This window comes from Bufo gargarizans, chromosome 1, assembly GCF_014858855.1.
Source record: "Bufo gargarizans isolate SCDJY-AF-19 chromosome 1, ASM1485885v1, whole genome shotgun sequence".
Classification (NCBI taxonomy): domain Eukaryota; kingdom Metazoa; phylum Chordata; class Amphibia; order Anura; family Bufonidae; genus Bufo; species Bufo gargarizans.
In genome coordinates, this window is record NC_058080.1 from 757,187,025 (window position 1) to 757,204,301 (window position 17,277).

Sequence of the window (17,277 nt, forward strand, 5' to 3'; positions counted from 1 at the left end):
TAGCGTCCGGTCATCGGCACCCTATCGTATACAGTGTGATCTCCCTGCCCCCTCATCACTGTATACAGTATATAGGGTGTATACGGTAACCTGCGGATACGGTGTAATGGATGTAGCGTCCGGTCATCGGCACCCTATCGTATAGAGCGCGGTCTCCCTGCCCCCTCCTTACTGTATACAGTATATAGTATATGTACGGTAACCTGCGGCTTCATTCTGTGCAGGATCGGGCCTACAAACCCATCAGCATCGTGGACCAGCTGGCCGTGCACTTCTCCCTGGACGGGAACATGTTACATAAAGACTCAGATGAGGCGCGGAGACAGCGGGCGAGGATGGGGGTCATTGATGGTAAGGATGGGGGTGTCCACTGCACATACTGCAGGAGCTTCTGGTCTCTGTGGGGAAGATGGACGTCTCATTGCTGCCGATCCGGCTCCTCATACACCCGCCACATAGCTGATGAGAGAAGCAGTGGACGGTGCACTACAGTGTGATCCATGGGCATCTCATACCCCCACACGTACAGTCATAGAGGTCCTGAGCAGGAGGCCCCCTCTATGATGTCCACATGCACAGCACCAGTATATGTGTAGGACCTGTAGGGGGCAGCACTGATATCTGATCGCGCCTCCTGCTCCTCTAGGATATAATCCCGTATTGTCTTGTACCTGATATGATGGGATCTGCTCATTATTAGAGGTAGATTGTATTCTCCTGCCTTCCACAGAGACGCTGCCGAGTGACTCCGCTGAGGCTGGAGACAGAGAAACCATCAAGGACACGAGAGCTGAGTCTGTGGTACTGTATACTTCTATCTGTCCACACCACCTGAGCTGCTGCAGAACCTCCTAATGCACACCTGAGCTGCTGCAGAACCTCCTAATGCACACCTGAGCTGCTGCAGAACCTCCTAATGCACACCTGAGCTGCTGCAGAACCTCCTAATGCACACCTGAGCTGCTGCAGAACCTCCTAATGCACACCTGAGCTGCTGCAGAACCTCCTAATGCACACCTGAGCTGCTGCAGAACCGCCTAATGCACGCCTGAGCTGCTGCAGAACCTCCTAATGCACACCTGAGCTGCTGCAGAACCTCCTAATGCACACCTGAGCTGCTGCAGAACCTCCTAAAGCACACCTGAGCTGCTGCAGAACCTCCTAATGCACACCTGAGCTGCTGCAGAACCGCCTAATGCACGCCTGAGCTGCTGCAGAACCTCCTAATGCACACCTGAGCTGCTGCAGAACCTCCTAATGCACACCTGAGCTGCTGCAGAACCTCCTAACACACACTTCAGCTGCTGCAGAACCTCCTAACGCACACTTCAGCTGCTGCAGAACCTCCTAATGCACACTTCAGCTGCTGCAGAACCTCCTAATGCACACCTGAGCTGCTGCAGAACCTCCTAATGCACGCCTGAGCTGCTGCAGAACCTCCTAATGCACGCCTGAGCTGCTGCAGAACCTCCTAATGCACGCCTGAGCTGCTGCAGAACCTCCTAATGCACGCCTGAGCTGCTGCAGAACCTCCTAATGCACGCCTGAGCTGCTGCAGAACCTCCTAATGCACGCCTGAGCTGCTGCAGAACCTCCTAATGCACACTTCAGCTGCTGCAGAACCTCCTAATGCACACTTCAACTGCTGCAGAACCTCCTAATGCACACCTGAGCTGCTGCAGAACCTCCTAATGCACGCCTGAGCTGCTGCAGAACCTCAGAATACACGCCTCAGCTGCTGCAGAACCTCAGAATACACGCCTCAGCTGCTGCAGAACCTCAGAATACACGCCTCAGCTGCTGCAGAACTTTATGCTATATATATATATATAATACCCAGTACAGATCTCTTCTTGTGTGCATGGTGATGGCGGGCACACATTTCCAGATGCCTCAGTATTGTCTATATAATGATGTCCTCAGGGCACCGGTGATGATGGGACTGAGGGTGAAGAACTTTCCGCCAAAACCAGAAAGGAGTGTAAACTGACCAACCAGTTCAACTTCAGCGAGAGAGCCTCACAGACGTACAACAACCCCCTGAGAGTAAGTGCCACGTCCTGTGTGTCTCATGTCTGATGGAGGGCAGGATAAAGCGCCCCAGGGGTCACCATAGAGGGTCTGCTCAGTAATAAGTTATGTGTTCTGTCCCAGGAAAGAGCCTCCCAGACAGAACCTCCTCCGCGAGCCACGTTCTCCAGCACCGCCAATCAGGTACAGTGATATACCACTAGTCTGTAGATCAGTATACATGGTGTCAGGTGGGTGCTGCCCTCCCTTATGTCGCCCCTCCATCTTTCAGTGGGACATCTATGATGCTTACATTGAGGAGCTGCAGAAACAGGAGAAGCTCAAGGAGAAGCAGAAAGCTCCTGTCTCTAAGAAGGAGGACGAGCTCCAGTCCAGGAGGAAGGTGCCAGCCTCAGAGTCTCAGGTGAGACACGGGACCCCCACAGCACACGTGGGTAGAGGGGATACCTTGATACGCTGGGCCTGCCTTCTGATGTCCACCCATTGTCAATAACGCAGTGTCAGATCGACATGTTGTATAGTCCTATAGACTAGAATAGGGGTAGACAGTCCAGTGGTGAAATACCCCTAAGTCCTAGCTGGGTATGTACAACCTGAGGACCTGACCTGCGCACGTTATACCCCTGCACCATAATGTACTAAAGTCTCTTTCTCTTATCACGGAGTAGAGCGATGACATCACCAGGGTGGAAAAATCCAGTAAGATAATGGAGCGTATGGTGAATCAGAACACATTTGATGACGTCACACAAGGTATGGAGTGCACAATACATCACGTACAGTACTGGTGCGTAATACACTGTCTTCACAGTAGACTGTAATAACACACAAAACCGCGACAAATCTGCTATAGTGCCTCTATAGTAAATCTATACATTGGGAAAGTCTTCAGCCCCTTCACTTTCCTCACATTTTGTTTTCTTGCTCCTTGTGCTACAAATTCCCCCATTATTCTGCCCTCAGTCCCCCATAATGAGAAAGGGAGTGAGGCAGAAATCTTCACTAATTTATTGAAAAGGAAAATGTAATTGTTGCATGGACGTAAGTCTTCAGCCCCTTTACCCGGGACGTAAGTCTTCAGCCCCTTTACCCGGGACGTAAGTCTTCAGCCCCTTTACCCGGGACGTAAGTCTTCAGCCCCTTTACCCGGGACGTAAGTCTTCAGCCCCTTTACCCGGGACGTAAGTCTTCAGCCCCTTTACCCAGGACGTAAGTCTTCAGCCCCTTTACCCGGGACGTAAATCTTCAGCCCCTTTACCCGGGACTTAAGTCTTCAGCCCCTTTACCCGGGACTTAAGTCTTCAGCCCCTTTACCCGGGACTTAAGTCTTCAGCCCCTTTACCCGGGACGTAAATCTTCAGCCCCTTTACCCGGGACGTAAGTCTTCAGCCCCTTTACCCGGGACGTAAGTCTTCAGCCCCTCTGGCAGTGATTCCAGCCTCCAGTCTTCTTGGAGATGAGGCCACAAGGTTTACACCTGGATTTGGGGATTTTCTTCTTCTCTGCAGATCCTCTCCAGCTCTGGCAGGTTGGATGGGGGCCATCGGTGGACGGCCATTTTCAGGTCTTTCCAGAGATGTTCCATTGGGTTCAGGACTCTGGGCCACTCAAGGACATTCCCAGAGTTGTCCCTAAGCCTCTCCTGTGTTCTGGCCGTGTGCTTTAGGTCATTGTCTTGTTGGAAGGAGAACCTTCAGCCCAGTCTGATGTCCAGAGCTCTGGATCAGGTCTTCACTAAGAATATCTCTGTACTTTGCTCCATTCAGCTTTCCCCCCACCCTGACCAGTCTCCCTGTCCCCCCAGGATGATGCTGCCATCACTATGCTTCACTGTAGGGATGGTATTGGGCAGGTGATGAGCAGGGCCTGGTTTCCTCAAGACAATGCTTAGAATTGAGACCAAAAAGTTTAGTCTTGGTTCCATTGGACCAGAGAATCTTCTTTCTCGTTTTTTTTTGTTGTTGTTGCAAACTCCAGGCGGCTTTCATGTGTCTCTTACTGAAAAGAGGCTTCGTTCCGGCCACTCTGGCATAAAGCCCATGTTAGTGGTATCTATGTGTGTATATGCCATCTATACACAGTATCTTTAGAGCTCAGCGAGAGTGACCATTGAGTTCTTGCTCACCTCTCTTACCAAGCCCCTTCTCCCCCAATTACTCAGTTTGGTGGGGTGGCCCGCTCTAGGAAGATTCCTGGTGATTCTTCTTCCATGTAAGAATTATGGAGGACACTGTGCTTTTAGACCTTTTAGTGCAGTTGACCTTTTTTGTCCCCTTCTCCAGATCTCTGCCTTCACACAATCCTGTCTCTGAGCTCTACAGGCTGTTCTCTGCTCCTCATGGCTCGGTCTTTGCTTTGATCTGCTGTTAGACCTTATATAGACCAGGCTGCGTCCTTCCAAATCTTCTCCAATCACCTGAATTTACTACAGGAGAGAACTGGGAGGCCCCAGAGCTAAATGTCCAGTGTCATAGCAAAGGCTCGGAATACTTGTGTCCAGCTGTAATATTAGTTTTCCATTTTTAATACATTTGCAAATATTTCTACTATTCTGTTCTCTCTTCCTCATTACGGGGGACTGAGGGCAGATTGATGGAGGGAAACTTGAAAGGAGCAACTTAACAAAATGTGAAAAAGTGAAAGACTTTCTGGCTGCATTGTACATACCTCCAGAATTTTCTGTGTTGGATAGTGGGAGTAGTAGTGTTTATACTGGGTTGTTACAATGGGTCAGTATCGAAACACAGTAGCAGCACAAACCTTTCTTATGTCCTGTCCTCGGCCCTGTGAGCAGGACTAGACCACGAAAGGGTTCAGCCGCTGGATGTAAGCAAGAATGTTCGCATTCACTGACCGTAAGCAGAGGTCTTGAAAATGACAAGGAATCGAAGCAGAAACTGGCAGAAGGTTTCATTATACGATGGTTAGAGGACTGGGTGAGCCCCTGCAAAAAAAAGATGAAGGGTTCTGTGAACCAAAGAAATGGTTAAAGGGGTTCTCCGCGATCATTAACCCTGCAATAGCCTAAAATTTTTAAAAAATTGTTGCCTTATCCTCGCCCTTTTGTCCAGCGCCGTTCTCTGTGGCCCTTGTCCTGTCCATTTTGCTGTTGCAGATTTTCAGTCTGCCTCGGGGGACGTGCTGGGAAGTGGCACATGACCGCTGCAGCCAATCACTGTCCTCAGCAACCAACCACCAAAGACAATGATTGGCTGTGACGTACGGGTGTACAGCAACTGACCGCTGCAGCCAACCTCTGAGGACCATGCTAGGCTGCAGCGGTCACGGACTGTATACCAGCACATCCCAGCTCTATTTTAGGTTATTGAAAGATACTTTTAATTAAATCCGACAACCAGTGGTGCAGTAAATCTGTGCATCAGTAGTCGCCTGCAGGATTTTGTATCCATGGTACACACAGTCTCGTGCTCCACTGATGGCGATTATCTTCTTGCATCTTTTCACTCTAGACTTCAAGTACTTTGAGGATGTGGCGGACGAGTTCAGGGAGCAGGAGGGCACGCTGCTGCCGCTCTGGAGGTTCCAGTATGAGAAGGCCAAACGGCTGGCAGTGACTGCCGTCTGCTGGTGAGTGCCGGTATTACACCCGTCTTGTGGCTGATTCTCAGTGTTCTCTGGTTCCCGAATGCCTCCAGGTACATGTCCTATAGGTTTCTAGACCATGAGGCTGTTTTGTGCCCCTGAGCGTAGCATTTTGTGCCGCGTGCAGTAAACCTACAGTGATTTGCAGTAAAAACCATGCACGGTTTTGCCATGTGGTTCTTGGCGCACAGCACTGGTATGTGTACAGGTATGCCAAGGTGCGGCCATAACGCATTTTTGCTGCAGTTTTGAGAAATTCAATATAACCGCAAGATGTAAAGTCACGCCAACGACGCACACAGACGCTGCTGCAGAACCTCTTTTTTTTAAGGAAGAAATGTGACTTCAGAGCATTGCTGCTGATCACTTAATGGGTATGAACCTCCCACCTCTCTGGTACTGCGAGGCTCCTCAGCATCTGCGCTCTGTATCATGAGGTTCTGCAGAATTTTCGGTTTTAAAATCATACTTTCTTTATACAGATGTTTGTTGTCACTGAATGGAAACCTTTACATCCCAGAGCCTAAGAACCCCTCCTGCCCTAGTCCTGCATACAGCTGATGGGCCTGTTATAAGCTCTTTATATAACTAGCACTGCAGGTCTGTCAGCTGGACGTGGTCAGGATGGGTCTCACCCTCTGAAAGCAAGCAGAGATCTTGATAATTGGGGGGTTGCAGCACAGAGTGTATTAGTAAGTTACAAAACAAAATTGGCTTAAGCCTCTTAAATAAACTTTACATTGAAATCTGCATATAATGCTGCAAGTACTACTGTGTATTGTGTACTGATCAGGAGGTCTTGTACTCTAGTCACACTGAAAGCTGCATTCACAGCTCTGGTGTCTGCTGACAGCCGCACCCTGTACAGCTAACCTGCTGTAGGATATGCTGAGGCTGTACCGCGGAGGCCATCTTTCTGCCTCTCAGGAGCTGCAGTCATGGACCCATGACAGTAAACATGTAGCATTAGTGCGCCATGCAGCCAAGAACCACCGGCGGTTTTACCATATTTTCATTTTTGCCCATATGGCATTTCTAAGCCATAAGTCACGCAGGCAACAAACAGTAATTTACATGAAACCTGTGAGGCTCCGTAATATAATCACTGGATGCACGACTTGTGTCTGTAATCGGCTCGACTTAGTAAAGGTCCGCTTACTGGGGGTCTGTCATCAGGTGAGGGTCCAAGCCGAAGGCAAAAGTAAAGACGTCATCTGTTAACATGTCACACACTTGGGAGAACAATATGTTAGTGAGAAAGCCAGATCAGAGCCCTAAACTCATTCAGAGCCAGATCAGAGCCCTAAACTCATTCAGAGCCAGATCAGAGCCCTAAACTCGCTCAGACCCCAGGCCAGAGCCCTAAACTCTCTCAGACCCCAGGCCAGAGCCCTAAACTCTCTCAGACCCCAGGCCAGAGCCCTAAACTCTCTCAGACCCCAGGCCAGAGCCCTAAACTCTCTCAGACCCCAGGCCAGAGCCCTAAACTCTCTCAGACCCCAGGCCAGAGCCCTAAACTCTCTCAGACCCCAGGCCAGAGCCCTAAACTCTCTCAGACCCCAGGCCAGAGCCCTAAACTCTCTCAGACCCCAGGCCAGAGCCCTAAACTCTCTCAGACCCCAGGCCAGAGCCCTAAACTCTCTCAGACCCCAGGCCAGAGCCCTAAACTCTCTCAGACCCCAGGCCAGAGCCCTAAACTCTCTCAGACCCCAGGCCAGAGCCCTAAACTCTCTCAGACCCCAGGCCAGAGCCCTAAACTCTCTCAGACCCCAGGCCAGAGCCCTAAACTCTCTCAGACCCCAGGCCAGAGCCCTAAACTCTCTCAGACCCCAGGCCAGAGCCCTAAACTCTCTCAGACCCCAGGCCAGAGCCCTAAACTCTCTCAGACCCCAGGCCAGAGCCCTAAACTCTCTCAGACCCCAGGCCAGAGCCCTAAACTCTCTCAGACCCCAGGCCAGAGCCCTAAACTCTCTCAGACCCCAGGCCAGAGCCCTAAACTCTCTCAGACCCCAGGCCAGAGCCCTAAACTCTCTCAGACCCCAGGCCAGAGCCCTAAACTCTCTCAGACCCCAGGCCAGAGCCCTAAACTCTCTCAGACCCCAGGCCAGAGCCCTAAACTCTCTCAGACCCCAGGCCAGAGCCCTAAACTCTCTCAGACCCCAGGCCAGAGCCCTAAACTCTCTCAGACCCCAGGCCAGAGCCCTAAACTCTCTCAGACCCCAGGCCAGAGCCCTAAACTCTCTCAGACCCCAGGCCAGAGCCCTAAACTCTCTCAGACCCCAGGCCAGAGCCCTAAACTCTCTCAGACCCCAGGCCAGAGCCCTAAACTCTCTCAGACCCCAGGCCAGAGCCCTAAACTCTCTCAGACCCCAGGCCAGAGCCCTAAACTCGCTCAGAGCCCTAAACTCGCTCAGAGCCCTAAACTCGCTCAGACCCCAGGCCAGAGCCCTAAACTCGCTCAGACCCCAGGCCAGAGCCCTAAACTCGCTCAGACCCCAGGCCAGAGCCCTAAACTCGCTCAGACCCCAGGCCAGAGCCCTAAACTCGCTCAGACCCCAGGCCAGAGCCCTAAACTCGCTCAGACCCCAGGCCAGAGCCCTAAACTCGCTCAGACCCCAGGCCAGAGCCCTAAACTCGCTCAGACCCCAGGCCAGAGCCCTAAACTCGCTCAGACCCCAGGCCAGAGCCCTAAACTCGCTCAGACCCCAGGCCAGAGCCCTAAACTCGCTCAGACCCCAGGCCAGAGCCCTAAACTCGCTCAGACCCCAGGCCAGAGCCCTAAACTCGCTCAGAGCCCAGGCCAGAGCCCTAAACTCGCTCAGAGCCCAGGCCAGAGCCCTAAACTCGCTCAGAGCCCTAAACTCGCTCAGACCCCAGGCCAGAGCCCTAAACTCTCTCAGACCCCAGGCCAGAGCCCTAAACTCTCTCAGACCCCAGGCCAGAGCCCTAAACTCTCTCAGACCCCAGGCCAGAGCCCTAAACTCTCTCAGACCCCAGGCCAGAGCCCTAAACTCTCTCAGACCCCAGGCCAGAGCCCTAAACTCTCTCAGACCCCAGGCCAGAGCCCTAAACTCTCTCAGACCCCAGGCCAGAGCCCTAAACTCTCTCAGACCCCAGGCCAGAGCCCTAAACTCTCTCAGACCCCAGGCCAGAGCCCTAAACTCTCTCAGACCCCAGGCCAGAGCCCTAAACTCTCTCAGACCCCAGGCCAGAGCCCTAAACTCGCTCAGACCCCAGGCCAGAGCCCTAAACTTAAACAAACCTTAGACCAGACCAACATTAAATAGATCCCAGGACTAATCCCTAAAATGAATTGGACTCCTGACCAGAATCCTAAACTTAAACATACGCTAGACCAGACCCCAACAATTTCTCAGACCAGAATCCTAAACTTATTCAGACCCCAGAACCTTTAATTTAAGGGGTTTTACAAGTGTTTTTTTTGTGGATGACCTATCCTCTGGATAGGTCATCAGTATCTGGTCGGTGGGGGTCTCACATCTGGGACCCCCAGCTATCAGTAATTTGAGAAAGCATTGAAGCTTGCAATAGTGCTTCAGCCTTCTCCAGCTGTCCTGGGCCAGTGATGTCACGTTCATCAGTCACATGACCTGGGAGCAGCTCAGCCCCATAGAAGTGAATGGGCCTGAGTGCAATACTGAGCACCGCTGCTGTACAGCTGGGAGAAGGCTGCGGTACTGCTGCAAGCACGGGCTGGTCAGCGGGGGTCCCAGGTATCAGACCCCCACCAGTCAGATACTGATGACCTATCCACTTCCAGGCTGCATTGTCCAGAGGAGCAGCCATGTTGGTGTCATAGCTGGTCTATAGGGACCATGAACCAGCAGGGGGCAGTGCTGAGGAGAGGGGCAGAAAATGTTATTCATGTGCCTATGGGCGATATTAACCCTTTCATCACAACCCTATCAGTCATCCCAATCTCTGTTCTGTCCTCACAGGAATCCCAAGTACAAGGACCTGTTTGCTGTGGGACATGGATCATGTAAGTCTTATGGCTGATGCAGTGAAACTACAACCCCCAGCAGTTGTGATCTTTTGGGATGATTGTAAGATTATCCCATCTAAGTCTGATTTTTTCCCTCCAATGGTCCGTAATATTATATGGCCCACAGAGAGGAGGAGCCCTGTTAGGTTCTCCCCAGCCATGTGACGGGGGATGGGAGCGGTCTGTGTTGAGCGCCCCCTATCGCTGGCAGCCGTACTGCATTGTCCTGACATATGGAGGGAAGGATGCAAAATGGCTGAAAATTTCATGATTTTACTATTTCATGACGTAAAGTCATGATTTTATAAAGGACACGGAGGCTCATATTGCTGTCTCTCTCTTTACTGTGATTCCATAGCAGCAAAGAAAAACACTTTAAACATGCAGAAACTATGGCAACAAGCCCCACCCTGTCACTCCCAGTGTCCATATAACCCCTGGTCACACTGGAGCAGTCCTCTTTCTTTGATGGTCCACCCACTGCAAACTGATGGACGCCTGACGAACAGACCTCAGGTCTCTTGAACTAGAACAGACCAACTGGAACGAAGGCTCGGATCCGACATGCCCACGAAACTGTGCACACTCCGGACAACCCGCCAGGAACCTTGAACAACGAAGCCGCGAAAATACCGGACATCTTGGCTGGAACATTAACCTAGGAAAAAACCAAGCAAACACATACGGTAGTATACAATTCCGACTCCGGAAGACACATATCAAGCGATTCATATAACTGAACCAAATCAACACATCCTTATGACAGATAAAACAAATAATATTCCAGGGAGGGGAAAAAACGGGAGGGCAATACTCGCCTCCGTGTCCTTTATAAAATCATGACTTTACGTCATGAAATAGTAAAATCATGAAATTTTATCCCAGGACACGGAGGCTCATATTGCAAGTTTAAAGCTGGGCCACCACAGACGAGAAAGCATGAGATGGTGGCCTAAAGTAAAATTCACGAAAGGTAGAAGCCCTAGACCAATCTGCTAACCTCATAACATCCTCTAAACGGGCACCAGAAACCGTCATAGAGGTGGCCGAGGCACTGCGAACCGAATGAGCCGTAAATATGGAGGTGTCAATACCCGCCTGAGATAGGACCCATTTGACCCAACGCGAAAGGGTAACACTGGTCACCGGGTGAAAAGGTCTACGGAAGGAGATAAAAAGATGAGGGAACTCAGGAACACGCAACCGACCGGTACGACGTTCGTACTCCTGCAGACAAGTGCCAGGACAAAGCTGCGGAGACTCCGGAAAATACGGATAGGAAACCGAGCGAATGTTTGTCTTCGTACGCCGGGAGATGTTGAACGTCACGCCCACCGGCGAGAAAGAGCGGGCGTCATGGTCCAAGGCCCGGACGTCAGAAACCCTCTTGCAGGAGATCAAGCACAAGAGGGTGACCAGCTTCGCCGAGAGCTGCCTTAATGACAGGACGTCATTAGAGGGCCAATCCTGCAGGAAGGACAAAACGATGGAAACATCCCAAGTAGCGGAAAACCGCGGCCTCGGAGGACGAGAAAGGCGAGAACCGCGCAACAATCTACAGACCAGGGGATGCTGGCCCGCCGGACGACCGTCAAACCCCAAGTGCCTGGACGAGATGGCAGACCTATACAGATTGATAGTCCGATATGCCTTGCCCTCATCAAACAAGGCCGACAAGAAAGATAAGATAGCCGTTACAGGAGCTTCAGTGGGATCCAGATTCCCTGAGAGGCACCAACGAGCCCAGGAATCCCAAGCCGAGCGATAAGCTCGTCTGGTTCCGGGTGCCCAAGCGCTTGCCAGCAAGAAGCGAGCCGTCTCCGAAACCCCTGAGACCTCCCAGGGACCCCCGACACTCGGCACGCGAGGAGGTGTAGAGTGCCGTCGACGAGTAGAGGGTGAAACCGACCCGCCGGATCCTGGAGCAGGTGGGGAAACGCGGGGAGCAAGACTGGCTCGGCGATGAGAAGATCCAGAAGGTGGGGAAACCACGACTGGGACTTCCACAGGGGCAAAACGAGGACCAGCTCCGCCGACTGGCGGCGGATCTGGAGAAGAACCCTCGGGATTAGAGCAAACGGAGGGAACGCGTATAGGACCGGAGTCGACCACTCCTGGAGGAAAGCGTCCACCGCTTCCGCCTCCGGATCCGGCCGCCAGCTGAAGAATCTGGGCAGCTGAGCGTTGAGGCGCGATGCAAAGAGGTCGATGGAGAATGGACCCCATATAGATGACACGGCATCGAAGACCCCTGAATCCAATCTCCAGTCGCTGGCATCCGAAAGATACCGCGAACTCCAATCTGCTCTCACATTGTGGAGACCCGGAAGGTATTCCGCGACAACCATGATCCCCCTGGAGAAACATTGGTCCCAAAAATCCATGGCCAAATGAGTGAGCACAGACGAGCGCGTTCCACCCATAAAGTTGATGTACCGGACCGCCGACACGTTGTCCATGCGGAGTCGGACACAAACCTTGACCGTGTTGTTGACAAAGCTGCGGATCGCCAGAGATCCCGCCAGCAGTTCCAAGGAATTGATGTGGAGCCGGGATTCGCTCCGGGACCAAGGACCTCCGGTGGAGACGCCGTTGCAATGAGCGCCCCACCCGTGGAGACTGGCGTCCGACTCGATGACAAGGTCCGGCTGAGGGCCAAAAATGGCTCTGCCGTTCCACATTGAGAGGTTGTGGATCCACCAGCTCAACTCGTGCCTGGTCTCCGTATCCAGCACGATGGTATCGGCATAAGATGCACCCTCCCGAAGGTGAGCAATTTTGAGGCGCTGCAGCGCCCTGTAATGGAGGGGCGCCGGAAAGATTGCCTGGATGGAAGAAGCCAGCAGCCCGATTATCCGGGCCAGATGTCTCAGGGATAAATGAGGTAACGACAGAGCGTGCCTCAACTCCTTCCGAATACTCAGAACCTTCGACTGCGGTAGACTGAGGGATTGTGCTACCGAGTCGATCTGGAAGCCCAGAAACTCCATAGTGGTGGACGGTATCAGACAAGATTTCTCCTGATTGATGACGAACCCCAGTCCGGAGATGAGGGAGGTGGCCAACTGAAGGTGCGACAGAAGCGAGGCCGGACTGGACGCCATGAACAAAATGTCGTCCAGGTAAACTATCAGACGCACCCCCCGACTGCGCAACCAGGCTACCACAGGACGTAATAGCTTGGTGAAGCACCAGGGGGCGGAGGAGAGGCCAAAGGGAAGGCACGTAAAGCGCCACACCTGATCTCTCCAGGCAAAGCGTAACAAATCCCTCGACTCCGGTGCCACCGGCACCGTGAGGTAGGCGTCTTTCAAATCTACCTTCGCCATCCAATCTCCTGGAAGGAGCATGTCCCTCAAAAGATGAATCCCTTCCATCTTGAAATGGCTGTACCTGACAAAACTGTTCAGAGCCTTCAGATTGATGACGGGGCGCAGCTGACCCCCTTTTTTCTGCACTAAAAAGATGCTGCTCAAGACCCCCAAGGTGTTTCCGGGAGCCAACTCTATCGCCCCCTTGTCCCAAAGAGCTGAGAGCTCCGACTCTATGAGGACGCGAGCGGACCCGGACGGCATGCGGGCACAAGGGGGGGCAAGCCCCACGGGGTTTGACACTAACTCGATCACAAAACCCCTGACCGTAGAAAGAATCCACGGGTCGGAAGAAACCTTTCTCCACGCATGGGAAAAGAACCGGAGTCTTCCCCCCACCGGACAATTGGGAATAGGAGGAACATTGAATAGTTGACTCACCGTATGGTCTCCTGGAGCCTGGGTGTCCACGGAATCCTCTGCCGCGGTTATAGCCGCCCCGGGTAGGAAAAAAGAAAGGCTGATGTTGCTGGTCCTGCAACGAGGATCTGTGGCCAAAGGAGCCTCTGCCCGAACCACGGGCATAGGAGGAGGAACGGCCGGGCAGACGGCCCCTGAAACTGCCGGCCCTGGCAGAAAAACGGTTTGGGAAAACCTTACGCATGGACGCTTGCGCCTTATCCAGGGCAGTAAAAGCCCCAACGTATTTCCCAAGCTCCTTAATAAAAGGCTCTCCAAAGAGGAGCCCCTGGGCATCCTTGCCCGCCTCAGAAATGGCCAAATTTGCCAGCTTCGGCTCAATTTTCATAAGCAGCGCTTTGCGCCGTTCTATAGCTAGCGAGGTGTTGGCGTTGCCCGTAAGGCAAACCGCCCTCTGAGCCCATCCAGTCAATTCCTCAGGGTCGACCTGACTACCAGCCGCCCTGGCCGCCTCGGCCATATCCAGAATTTTGGCCAGTGGCCCCATAATGTCCAAAACTTTATCCTGGCAAGCCCTAAGGGCGGAATCCAGGCCTTTGCGGGGATTAAACCCTGTCTTAGTCAAAAACTGGACCATCTTCGGGTCCACCACCGGCGTCTCACACACTTTGTGCGGGATCAGGGGTCTCGGGCATTCAGCCCGCAGTTTTGTACGTGCCTCCTTTGTGAGAGGCTTACGGGCCATTGACTCAATGTATTGAGTTACATGCGTGGCGGGAAGCCACTCAGAAGACCGCGGGTGGTGTAAAGCATTGGGATCAAACATAGGATCCCCCAACGGATCCACCAGAGGATCCGCGGACCCAGACGGGGCATCCGGGAACGCCGCAGCAGGGGGCGGCGGCAAATCTACATCTACAGGGTCGACTGCGACTCCAGTCAAATCCTCCTCTGAACCATGCAGGGAGTAGCGCTGTGCCTCCTCATCAGACTCTCTATCAGAGTCAGAAACATGTTCGGGCTGTGACCGCGCCGACTTCCAACCTCGCGCACGTTCTGCCTGGCGCGGACAGGCTCTTTTACGCGGTCTTAGCGCGTTGTCAACGGATGGGACAGTGCCATCATTCACAGTTGTTCTGGAGGCATGAGGGGGCTGAGAAGCTAGGGCTTGTCACCGAATGTGAAATTGCTGTGGACATGGAGCCCATGGCAGACATGATAGCGCTTGATATAGAGCGCTGAATGGCTAAGCTCTGAATATCCACCATAGGAGGGTCCCTGGTAGGGACACTAGAGCGCCTGGGTGGAGGAGACATGTGGTCCCTGGACTCCATATTCTGAGGGGGGCCGACATTAGGGGACCGGGATCGGGAATGGCGTGACATAGTGAGCCCAGCTGAGGGTTAGTCACCCTATAGGAGCAGAAAGAAAAGCAGGCGCAAGACAGACCGTAAAAGGAACCAGGACCGGCGCTGCAGGAGACGCGACTGAGGCAGAGAATCGCTCCGGAACAAGCACCGCACGAAATCCCGCGAGACCTCGGCCGCAGTTAGCACACGAGATCTCGCGAGAAGGAGAAGAACCGAGAAGAAGAAGGGGAAAAAGCGCGCGAAATGGCGGCGCTTCCTCCCCGCAGTGCGGGCTCACAGCGCAGGCCTGGGAACAACGAGGGGTAAGAGGGTAAAACCCCACCAATAGAATGAAGAACCGAGAGTCCACTCCTCCCCAGCCGGAGTAGAAAAACCGCAAACGGCGGGGAGAGGAGAGGCAAGCTGAAAGGGCAGATAGAGAATATATATATATATATATACCTACAAGCAAACGAACAAAATATATATATCAGTCAGGACAACCCACAGGTTACCAAACAGAAGATATCACACGATATATTACAATAATGAGATAATGAGATACCATGCCCTAAGGAATGCCCAAAAGGGAACACCTCAGGGCATAAGGAAAAACTGCTATGTATACTTAACTGGAGCAGCAAAGAAAGAGGACTGCTCCAGTGTGACCAGGGGTTATATGGACACTGGGAGTGACAGGGTGGGGCTTGTTGCCATAGTTTCTGCATGTTTAAAGTGTTTTTCTTTGCTGCTATGGAATCACAGTAAAGAGAGAGACAGCAATATGAGCCTCCGTGTCCTGGGATAAAATCTGGAGGAGCTCGGGACAGTGTTCTAGGGTCACTATTAAGGGGGCACTCTTTCTGGCTGTATTCATGGAGCACTCCGTCACTATTGCTGGTTGTGGCCCCTGGAATAGCAGCAGATGTGCCAGTAGGGGCCACTGTGAGTATTAGTAATAAGGGAGCGTGCACATTGTGCCCATCTCTGCAGCGTGTCATTGTGCAGCTTCACACACCGCAGCTTCATATCGAGGTCACTCTCCGGTTCACAGCTCAGCATTAGACCGAGGACTGGTCCTCTGCACCCGGGACATCCAGCCCTGGACCCACGTCTTCTCCTAGAGAGGAGGGTGCTGCACGGTGCTCCTTATATCTGATGCATCCAGGCACCGCTCTCCTTGTGTGCAGTAACCTGGTGCACAGGATATCTAGTGTATACACCGCCTCGGAGGGTGGACTGGGGAACCAGGTGCAGTACCTACAAATGACCACCGGGTGTCGATACTGGACCATGTGTTCTAATTTACAGCTGTCTACTACCTATGAGGCAATGCTGCAGGAATGAGGGTCCTTCTCTGTACCCGGTGCTGACATCTACACTGCACTTTACCCGGTGATCTCCTCTACACTGCACTGTACCTGGTGATCTCCTCTACACTGCACTGTACCCGGTGCTGACCTCTATAGTACACTGTACCAGGTGATCTCCTCTACACTGCACTGTACCTGGTGATCACCTCTACACTGCACTGTACCTGGTGATCACCTCTACACTGCACTGTACCTGGTGATCACCTCTACACTGCACTGTACCAGGTGATCTCCTCTACACTGCACTGTACCCGGTGCTGTCATCTACACTGCACTGTACCCGATGCTGACATCTACACTGCACTGTACCCGGTGATCTCCTCTACACTGCACTGTACCTGGTGATCTCCTCTACACTGCACTGTACCTGGTGATCTCCTCTACACTGCACTGTACCCGGTGATCTCCTCTACACTGCACTGTACCTGGTGATCTCCTCTACACTGCACTGTACCTGGTGATCTCCTCTACACTGCACTGTACCTGGTGATCTCCTCTACACTGCACTGTACCTGGTGATCACCTCTACACTGCACTGTACCTGGTGATCACCTCTACACTGCACTGTACCTGGTGATCTCCTCTACAGTGCACTGTACCTGGTGATCTCCTCTACACTGCACTGTACCTGGTGATCACCTCTATAGTACACTGTACCAGGTGATCTCCTCTACACTGCACTGTACCCGGTGCTGTCATCTACACTGCACTGTACCCGATGCTGACATCTACACTGCACTGTACCCGGTGCTGACCTCTATAGTACACTGTACCAGGTGATCTCCTCCACACTGCACTGTACCCGGTGCTGACATCTACACTGCACTGTACCCGGTGCTGACATCTACACTGCACTGTACCCGGTGATCTCCTCTACACTGCACTGTACTCGGTGATCTCCTCTGCACTGTACCCGGTGATCTCCTCTACACTACACTGTACCCGGTGCTGACATCTACACTGCACTGTACCCGGTGATCTCCTCTACACTGCACTGTACCCGGTGATCTCCTCTACACTGCACTGTACCCGGTGATCTCCTCTACACTGCACTGTACCCAGTGATCTCCTCTACACTGCACTGTACCCAGTGATCTCCTCTACACTGCACTGTACCCAGTGATCTCCTCTACACTGCACTGTACCCAGTGATCTCCTCTACACTGCACTGTACCCAGTGATCT

General features: G+C 52.7%; 1 protein-coding gene across 1 annotated transcript in view; it reads left to right on the top strand.

The window, feature by feature from the left end:
* The window catches only part of LOC122930753 (dynein axonemal intermediate chain 1-like), a 77,634-nt gene that overhangs the window by 9,714 nt on the left and 50,643 nt on the right, over window positions 1-17,277 (top strand). Inside the window, exons 6-13 of the mRNA XM_044284327.1 lie at window positions 225-351; window positions 731-801; window positions 1,924-2,046; window positions 2,155-2,214; window positions 2,303-2,434; window positions 2,700-2,784; window positions 5,502-5,619; window positions 9,594-9,637. Coding sequence (XP_044140262.1) covers window positions 225-351; window positions 731-801; window positions 1,924-2,046; window positions 2,155-2,214; window positions 2,303-2,434; window positions 2,700-2,784; window positions 5,502-5,619; window positions 9,594-9,637 — 760 coding nt within the window. The remainder of the gene's footprint in view (window positions 1-224; window positions 352-730; window positions 802-1,923; window positions 2,047-2,154; window positions 2,215-2,302; window positions 2,435-2,699; window positions 2,785-5,501; window positions 5,620-9,593; window positions 9,638-17,277) is intronic.